Here is a 9,825-nt window from a genome sequence, read left to right as displayed (position 1 = left end):
CTGCTGTGTATGATGTCATATTGCTGAGTGTACCTTTAATGCTGTGAGCTGACTGGCTGTTTCATACCAGGGAAACCTTTTCCTCTACTGTCATTAATGTAAACATGGTTTCACTAGGATTGTCTTATAGTATTGCTTTCACTAAACAGCCTGTTGCAGAAAGCTAGATTGTTTGTTTTATAGAAACTATTAATATTTCAAATGCAGAGCGTTTCTATAGGAATGCATCATTTATACATATTTTTTTCTATGTGCTTTTTTTTCAACCATTTAGAGGTTTATTCCTCTTTTTCTTGTCTTTCTTCAGTAAGAGTTTATCAGACTGGTCTTTACCTGAACTATAGTCCTGTTGAACCGAGATACATTGACACACACTCTCAAACACACACACACACATGCCCACACACACACACACACGTACGTACGCACATACACACACCTGTCCCTGCTCCTCTCACCTGTCTGTCCTACAGTCTGGACCATGCCACATATCATGTTTCTTCATCATCATCATCATCATTACAGTATTAGCAGAGGAACATCTTTGTGCATAGAGATACAATTGCTGCGTTTCAAATGGCACCCTAGCTATTTGGGACACATCCAATGTCTCTTCTTGATATTTTAGAACTCTAGGGTTCTGTCTTGTGTTAGTCTAATTAGCCTATCCCAAAAATGGCATTCTCTTCCCTACATAACAACGCTACTCAGAAGGCTCTGGCCAAAAGTAGTGCACTATATAGGGGATAGGGTGCGAGTTCAGATTCACCCTAAATCTATATTATACCTTTTCCCCTGACCTCTGTTCTGTTATAAACACCATTCTACTAATTCATACCTTTAGTCTGTCGTTAGATTCATTCATTAGTTCAGATACCTCTGTCTGTTTATGTCATTTTCAGTTCATCATATTTTTCTTCTTAAAAAAAAACAAAAAAAACAATAGGCCACCTGACCTCCACAGCCACAGCGTAACCATGGAGACCAACCAGGAAGTCAGCTCTCCCTGCTTTCTCCCTAAACAGGAAGTGGTCACTGGTCACTACTCAAACTCCTCCTCTTCCTCCTCTTCCTCTTCTCCCTCCATTTGATTGGGCGAGGAGGTTGTTGGAGTGGTGGGGGCGGAGTCCTGGGAGAGCGTCTCCACAGTTACGATGCGAGGGGACGAGCCTAAGCCCTGGTTGGAATCTTCCATGTCGTCAGTGGTGATGATGGCGAGAGAAGCCCCTCCCTTCTTGTTCTGGTGGGTTTTGATGTGTTTGGAGAGATGGTCGCTTCGCATGAAACGCTTACTACACTCTGGACACTCAAACCTCTTCTCACCTGGAGGATGGGTACATCTGAATAAGAACAACATAGACACAGGACGTGTGTGTGTGTGTGTGTGTGTGTGTGTGCGCGCACGCGCTTGGGAGTGCGTACCTGTGTGTGTCCGTCTGTGTCTCTGCAGTTCGTCCGAGCGTGTGAACCTCTTGCCACAGAAGATCCAGTTACAGACAAAGGGTCGTTCTCCTGTGTGCCAGCGGAGGTGAGCTCTCAGGTGACTGGTCTTACCTGGTAGATAGAATATTATTACAGATTGTTAATATCATATTAATATTCTATATTTTATTGGTTCCATAGACTGGTAAATCTCTATTTCATACAGTTTAGACTGGTCTAACCGTAGACCTTTCCACAGTATAGACTGGTCTAACCGTAGACCTTTCCACAGTATAGACTGGTCTAACCGTAGACCTTTCCACAGTTTAGACTGGTCTAACCGTAGACCTTTCCACAGTATAGACTGGTCTAACCGTAGACCTTTCCACAGTATAGACTGGTCTTACCGTAGACCTTCCCACAGCCCTCCATGTGACACACATGCTGCTTCTTCTTAGATGGGTCTCCACTGGTCCTGCAACACACACACACAGTCAGAGAGAGACAGTGAGAGTGTGCATGTGTGTGTGTGTGTGTGTGCGTGCGTGCATGTGTCCGTACCTCCCCTCTCCGTCCCTACAGTTAGGACAGGAGCATGCCACCCTGCGGAGCCTCTTGCTGGGCGGTCCTTCCTGGTCTGATGAACTCTGGACAGAACCCATCTGGTCTGGACTTAGTGACGACCCAGCCACGTTACCCATGGTTACCTTTACTGGGGAGGACTGGACCTTAACCCCGCCCTCCTGACCCTGCGGCTGACCTGGTGGCAGAATATAGTATTTTAATTGTATTTATTGGATAATTAAAAGTAGTAGACTGCTCCAGCCAAAGACAACATTACATTAATAAACAATTATTGAGGATAAAAACACAATAAAGCCCAGAGGCGTATTTCAATTGTGGTATAGTAGAGTATAATATGCACTGCTCCCAACCCCCCAGAAAATAAACAAATACACATTTGGAGAACAACACTCAACACACACGCACACACTGTCCCTCTCCCGCTCTCTCTGTGTCTCTCTGTTCTCACCCTGTAGTCCAGTGATGGTGAGGGGTACCCCCTGCATCTGTACCCCAGCGGTGCCCAGTCCAGCGATGTTGACCGTCTGCACCCCTGACCCAGGGTTGATCTGGGCCGCGCTCAGCGTCAGGGGAGCCCCCCCCAGCTGCACGAAGCCCCCTCCTCCCACAGCCCCTCCGCCCACAGTGGCCAGGGTCAGCTGCTGGGGCACAGACATCCCCCCGGGGAGCTGCAGGGTCTGCCATGTGATCTGGCCCGACGAGGAGAGGGTTGGGGTCCGGATCAGAACCTGGAGGAATCAATTAATAAAAAAAAGTATATCAAATCATTCAGACATTCAATTCAAATCAATACAACACACATTAAAATCATAGAGGATAGAAGAAATACACTATATATATACAAAAGTATGTGAACACCCCTCCAAATTAGTGGATTCGGCTATTTCAGCCACACGCGTTGCTGACAGGTGTATAACATCGAGCCCACAGCCATTCAATCTCCATAGACAAACATTGGCAGTATAATGGTCCTTCCTGAAGAGCTCAGTGACTTTCAATTGATGGAAGATTCTATGATCCCATCAAAGCTCTCGATCGGGCTCCAGTTGCCTGTGTTCAGGTCAATGACCTCAGGACTGGCTGCTTTCCAACCCCTTACAGTGTAACGCAGGGAGACCTACGCTCATCCACTTTATTTGCACTATATGTTAATGATTTAGCCCTACAAATCAAACATGCTAAATGTGGTGTTGAAGTTGTGGATATATTCCTGGGCATCTTGTTGTATGCTGATAACATACACTATATTTACAAAAGTATGTGGACACCCCTTCAAATTAGTGCATTCGGCTATTTCATCCCGTTGCTGACAGGTGTATAAAATCGAGCACATAGCCTTCTAGAGCTGCCCCGGTCAACTGTAAGTGCTGTTATTGTGAAGTGGAAACATCTAGGAGCAACAACAGCTCAGCCGCAAAGTGGTAGGCCAAACAAGCTCACAGAACGGGACCGCCGAGTGCTAAAGCGCGTAGGGCTTAAGAATCGCCTGTCCTCGGTTACAACATTCACTACCGAGTTCCAAACTGCCTCTGGAAGCAATGTCATAACAAGAACTGTTAGTAGGGATGGGTTTCCATGGCCGAGCAGTCGCACACAAGCCTAAGATCAACATGCACAATGCCAAGCGTTGGCTGAAGTGGTGTAATGCTCGCCCCCATTGGACTATGGAGCAGTGGAAACACGTTCTCTAGAGTGATGAATCACGTTTCACCACCTGGCAGTTTGACAGACGAATCTGGGTTTGGCGGATGCCAGGAGAACGCTACCTGCCTGAATGCATAGTGCCAACTGTAAAGTTTGGTGGAGGAGGAATAATGGTCTGGGGCTGTTTTCCATGGTTCGGGCTAGGCCCCTTAGTTTCAGTGAAGGGAAATCTTAACGCTGCAGCATACAATGACATTCTAGACGATTCTGTGCTTCCAACTTTGTGGCAACAGTTTGGGGAAGGCCCTTCCCCAAACTGTTGAGAGCAGCAGAGAGCAGCTAGCTACCTGTTGGTTCTGGAAGGCTTGTATGGGCTGTAGGGTCCCGCCTGGTCCTAACTGAAAGGTTTGGATCTGATGCGGCTGGCCTTGGATCTGGTGGAAACAAACACAGGGTTTACACACTTTCTGACCTGCTGGATGGTCCCTGTGTGTGTGTGTGTGTGTGTGTGTGTGTGTGTGTGTGTGTGTGTGTGTGTGTGTTACCTGGTTCTGTGGCTGGATCTGGATCTGCTGCAACACCTGGTTGCCCATCTGGACAATGATGATAATAACAACTTATAATATAATTATAGTATAATACCATATCATATCATAATAGAATAGAATGGAAGGTCAAAAGGTAAAAGCAGCTGAGTAGAACCCACCTGTCCCACGATGACCTGCTGGATGGTCCCTGGAGGATCTGATTGGCCCTGCAGTCCGTTGGACTGGCTCTGGACATGTCAATCAACCAACCAATTAATTAATCAACCAATCAATCAATATATCCTTTTATTTCACGAATGTTAAGTCACACAAACACACACCCACGTACCATCTGTGAGTTCTGTGAGTCCTGCTCGCTGGGTTGGTTCTGTGAGTCTCTCTCCGCCCCTCCGTCCGACCCGGCTACAGAACTCAGCTGTGTTCCGTCCGACAATGCTCCATCGCCCCCGGCAATAGTTGTTATGGTACCGCCAGATGACCCGGTAACAGTAGCTGCCCCGGACACCGCCGCCGCCGTTGTTGTCACCAGCTGGTTGCTGTTAGCTACGGTAAAGCTGCCGTCGGCTGCTTGGATAAGCTGCACGGCTCCGCTCCCCGCTAAATTATTCATGACCGGCAGGGCGAGGGTCATACCGCCAATGTTTATGGGTACTGTAGTCATTACCTGGGTCTGGGAGCCCTGTAAGGTCTGCATCTGTAGCGGGAAGGACTGGGCTGGACGAAGCTGCAACGTCTGATTGGCTGAGCCAGTGAGGATGGCCTGCTGGTTGGCCGGCTGTAGGATGGCCTGGGTCTGGGATTGGTTCTGGGTCTGGATCAGCTGGACCTGCTCTGGTAGACCGCCCTGGGCCGGACTGAATAGAATATAAACACTTCATCTATTTTCATCTGTAAAAAGGTAATTTTCCCACTTTTTTAATCGCCCAAACCGCCTGTCTAACCTCTAACATGCAGACTACCAGTCTAACCTTTAAAACAGCTGCCACCTACCTGATCTGGATGTGCTGCCCCCCCAGGGATGCGGTCTGGGGGCTGATGTGGATCTGTTGGCCGTCTGCCGTTTGCAGGTGGGGGATCACCTGGTACTGGACCCCACCCCCTGACGAAGGCATATTTTGCACCTGGAGAGACAAACATAATATTACTTAGAAACATTGTGACATTAGGTGGGCATTAGCTGAACCTGGACACACAAACAGAAATAGTATACTATACAGTATATAGTACTCCATTCCCCAAGTATAAGAAAAATACATGACTGCATCCCTCCAGTCAACTTTCCATTCTACAAACACACACACACACCTGGATGATTTGGAACTGCTGCTGCTGCTGCTGCTGATTGGCAGCTATGGTTTTAGTCCCGCCCACCGCCTTCACCTTACGGCCTGCCGGAGCACTGTCATTGGCTGAAGTGGTGGCCAGCGTTACGGCGACGGGTTGATTGGCAGTGTCATTGGCCATTTGGGGAGCGGTAGTGATAATCTGCCAGCCATTACCAGTGAACTGGGCAGGAACCAGTTCTAACTGCTGCTGAACCAGAGTCTGATTACCTGCTGCGTCTACAACTATATGACCCTGGATCTGCCCACCCTGCAACTGCAAATAAATATACAGAAACAATAAATATACAATAAATAAACATACATAGACAATAAATACAAAATAAATAAACATACATAAACAATAAATAAACAATACATCAATAATAAATAAACAATAAATAAACATAATTGAATAAACATGTACTAGAGTAGGAACCAGAGTCTGGTTCCCAGGTGAATCTATGTGTCTCTGGATCTGGAAGTACAATCAACACACAGTACACTGAAAGTCTGCAGATATACACCGTGTTATAAAGCATGTATGAGCCTTTATAATGGCCATGTAGTGTATGTACCATGTTATAAAGCATGTATGAGCCTTTATAATGGCCATGTCGTGTATGTACCATGTTATAAAGCATGTATGAGCCTTTATAATGGCCATGTCGTGTATGTACCATGTTATAAAGCATGTATGAGCCTTTATAATGGCCATGTCGTGTATGTACCATGTTATAAAGCATGTATGAGCCTTTATAATGGCCATGTAGTGTATGTACCATGTTATAAAGCATGTATGAGCCTTTATAATGGCCATGTAGTGTATGTACCATGTTATAAAGCATGTATGAGCCTTTATAATGGCCATGTAGTGTATGTACCATGTTATAAAGCATGTATGAGTCTTTATAATGGCCATGTAGTGTATGTACCATGTTATAAAGCATGTATGAGCCTTTATAATGGCCATGTCGTGTATGTACCATGTTATAGAGCATGTATGAGTCTTTATAATGGCCATGTAGTGTATGTACCATGTTATAAAGCATGTATGAGCCTTTATAATGGCCATGTAGTGTATGTACCATGTTATAAAGCATGTATGAGCCTTTATAATGGCCATGTAGTGTATGTACCATGTTATAAAGCATGTATGAGCCTTTATAATGGCCATGTAGTGTATGTACCATGTTATAAAGCATGTATGAGCCTTTATAATGGCCATGTAGTGTATGTACCATGTTATAAAGCATGTATGAGCCTTTATAATGGCCATGTCGTGTATGTACCATGTTATAAAGCATGTATGAGCCTTTATAATGGCCATGTAGTGTATGTACCATGTTATAAAGCATGTATGAGCCTTTATAATGGCCATGTCGTGTATGTACCATGTTATAAAGCATGTATGAGCCTTTATAATGGCCATGTCGTGTATGTACCATGTTATAAAGCATGTATGAGTCTTTATAATGGCCATGTAGTGTATGTACCATGTTATAAAGCATGTATGAGCCTTTATAATGGCCATGTAGTGTATGTAGCATGTTATAAAGCATGTATGAGCCTTTATAATGGCCATGTAGTGTATGTACCATGTTATAAAGCATGTATGAGCCTTTATAATGGCCATGTAGTGTATGTACCATGTTATAAAGCATGTATGAGCCTTTATAATGTCTTATTTTTTCAGAACTTACATTACCAACATTGTAACAACTATAACAATAACAAGAACATTAATACAAGGAATAACAAAACTTGTGATGATAATAATTGTTACCTGTATTTGACCAGCTTGCAACTGGACCTGTCCTTCCACTCCTCCCTGACCTCCTATCTTACTGCAGGTCGCAGCTAGTAGTGCTAGGGGAGATGGCTGGGAATCCTAGAGAGAGATAGAATACACACACACACACACACACACAGAACACACACACACAGGCAGATAGGGGGAATTCAAACATAGAATGCACACACACACAGAGACAACATGCATATAGACAGAGAGAGAGAGACAGAGAGAGAGACAGAGAGAGAGAGAGCAGTAGTCACAAAGGCACTACACTCTTAGAGAAAAGGGTTCCAAAAGGGTCTTCGGCTGTCCCCATAGGAGAACCCTTTTTGGTTCCAGGCAGAACCCTTTGTGGAAAGGGTTCTACATGGAAACCAAAAGGATTATACCTGGAACCAAAAAGGGTTATTCAAAGGGTTATCCTATGGGACAGCCAAAGAACCATTGTGTAGGTCGCGGGCAAATATTTAATATCACCCGCACACATACACACGTACACAAACACACCCCTAAAGCTGCCTTTATAGACAGCTAGTGTGTTTTTTTATACAGAAGCTACATAACAGTCTATATCAACACTAGAATCAAACATGCATTTGGAAACCCTGTCAGAACACATGCTATGGAAATGCTATGAAAATATTAAATACATGTTTTATTATACTGTTAAAAACCTCATCTCATTGACATGGAGCCAAAGACACAAGTCCATTATTGGTGTTGAAAGACATAATGCAATCCTCTGAACATGGTCTCTAGACAGAATCAGGAAGTGGTGTGTGTGTGTGTACCAGTCTACCTGTGATCCAGAACGTTTGCCTTTCTTGCCTGGTTTCCCTCCTTCTGATCCCGACACTTCCTTCTTCTGATCTGAGGACCATCCATCAAACAATACTTGATCAATAATCAATAGACTAACACTGTAGGACTGAATGATTAGTGATCACATTTATAAATATCACTGTGAGTAAACGGAGACTACCTAATGGAAATAGGCTATGAAGATGTCAATATTTCCCTGCACATGGTTTTATAAGAGTAGTGACACCATATGGTTCAACTACTGGCCAAAAAGGCATACACAGTGATCGGAACCCGATTAGAGACTAATACAACAAAACAGATCAGTTATGGAAACGTGTTGCCTCTTTTTTAGGAAAACGCTATTCTTTTATCACCAAACAGTTTATGCATATCTGTCAGGCTGTATGCAAAGAAAGCGAGGGAGAAAGAAAAGAGGGATAGAGGGGTGGAGACGGAGATGAGAGGGGAGGGTACCTACCACTCATAACGCATTCATAAACCAGAGAGGAGAGGCTAGGGGAGAAAGGCCGGCTGAAGCACCGGGTAAGGACGGCCTTTTTTCTCCGCGAATAGTTCGAGCTGGGCTGTGTCGTCGCTCCGGTTAGCACCTAAACCACCCACTCGGCAGGAAGGGCGGTACAAAACTCGAGCAACAATCAAACCTCCCGTTATAACGGGAAACAATCCGGTTTCCGCGCCCGAAGCCTCTCAGAACCAACCTAAAACACCCTTTAACGACCGACGCGCGTTAATTAAATTAACGGAAAAATCGACTGCAAAAATGTATTCTAATTCAAGTTAGTAGTGTGTCCGCGGTAGGCCCACCCACTTCCATTTACCCATCAGACCAACACCCCTCGCTCTCTCTTCTCTCTTTCTGCCGCTGCTGTTTCTGCCTCTAGGTACAACAAGTCTTTCCAACGATCTTCATGCAAAAGCACCCCTCATTAATACCACTATTTTATGCCTATTTTTTATAGTTGAATTTTAGAATTGCAGCTGGAGACAGATAGCTGTGGCTTTTTGTGGGCGGTGCGCTCCTCCCACATATTCAGGACTCGGTCTGCGAGGGTTGAGATGGGAGTTGTATTTGGCGAAGCCTCGCCTTCGAAATGTGTTGTGGCGACGGGGACTTAATCTCCCAGCCTGCCTTGCGGTCAGCTGTTGGGCTGGTGCGGCGTACTGTCAAGGTAGGGTGAGAAGCAGAGAGAAGGGCAGTGACTGTGTGATGTGGGGGTTGGGCAATAGGAGAGCTGTGAACGTTTGTTCTCTTTTTTATCATGAGGACCAGTCTCTCCTTCCTTCCTTCCCTCTCTCTTTATTTTTATTTTTTTATAAAGGTCGGCATCTCGCTCCCTTAATTTCTCTCTCCCACTCTATCAAAGGGGTGAGTCTGTCTCGCTCCTTCTATTACACGGTCAGTGGATCTCCCTTTCTCAGAGACACTCCCTATCTGTATATTATAAGGGCTAGTCTCTCTCTGCATATTATAAGGTCTAGTCTCTGGACCTTATAATATACAGACAGATTTACAGAGGGAGAGAGAGAGAGGCAGAGAGAGACTATCCCTTATAATATACAGCCTCTCTCCCTGTCTGTCTACTGTATATTATACTGAACAGAAATAGAAAGTGACATGTAAAGTGTTGGTCCTATGTTTCATGAGCTGAAATAAAAGATCCCCAAAATGTTCCATACACAC

General features: G+C 44.9%; 1 protein-coding gene across 1 annotated transcript; it reads right to left on the bottom strand.

The window, feature by feature from the left end:
* Positions 1-894: 894 nt before the first annotated feature.
* On the bottom strand, positions 895-9,194 carry LOC121586642 (transcription factor Sp4). Its single transcript, XM_041903528.2, has 14 exons — positions 8,602-9,194; positions 8,119-8,189; positions 7,308-7,412; positions 5,505-5,798; positions 5,190-5,320; positions 4,528-5,053; positions 4,358-4,426; positions 4,197-4,244; positions 3,999-4,085; positions 2,456-2,735; positions 1,984-2,182; positions 1,830-1,897; positions 1,423-1,554; positions 895-1,323 (listed from the first exon to the last, which is right to left on the bottom strand). Exons 1-14 carry the CDS (start codon positions 8,606-8,608, stop codon positions 1,043-1,045), a joined length of 2,298 nt encoding a protein of 765 aa, XP_041759462.1. The 5' UTR covers positions 8,609-9,194; the 3' UTR covers positions 895-1,042.
* Positions 9,195-9,825: the final 631 nt, after the last annotated feature.

The sequence above is a fragment of the Coregonus clupeaformis genome, chromosome 17 (assembly GCF_020615455.1).
Source record: "Coregonus clupeaformis isolate EN_2021a chromosome 17, ASM2061545v1, whole genome shotgun sequence".
NCBI classification, from domain to species: Eukaryota; Metazoa; Chordata; class Actinopteri; order Salmoniformes; family Salmonidae; genus Coregonus; species Coregonus clupeaformis.
Note: the sequence above shows the minus strand (reverse complement) of the source record. Positions and strands in the feature narration are given on the sequence as shown.

What these genes read in the sequence shown, in the direction of transcription:
- LOC121586642 (XM_041903528.2), bottom strand. An exon ending in GCAAACGTTCTGGATCACAG is followed by an intron (nt 7,413 to 8,118) that starts GTAGACTGGTAC and finishes ATCTCTCTCTAG; the next exon opens with GATTCCCAGCCATCTCCCCT. An exon ending in TGCAAGCTGGTCAAATACAG is followed by an intron (nt 5,799 to 7,307) that starts GTAACAATTATT and finishes ATTTATTTGCAG; the next exon opens with TTGCAGGGTGGGCAGATCCA.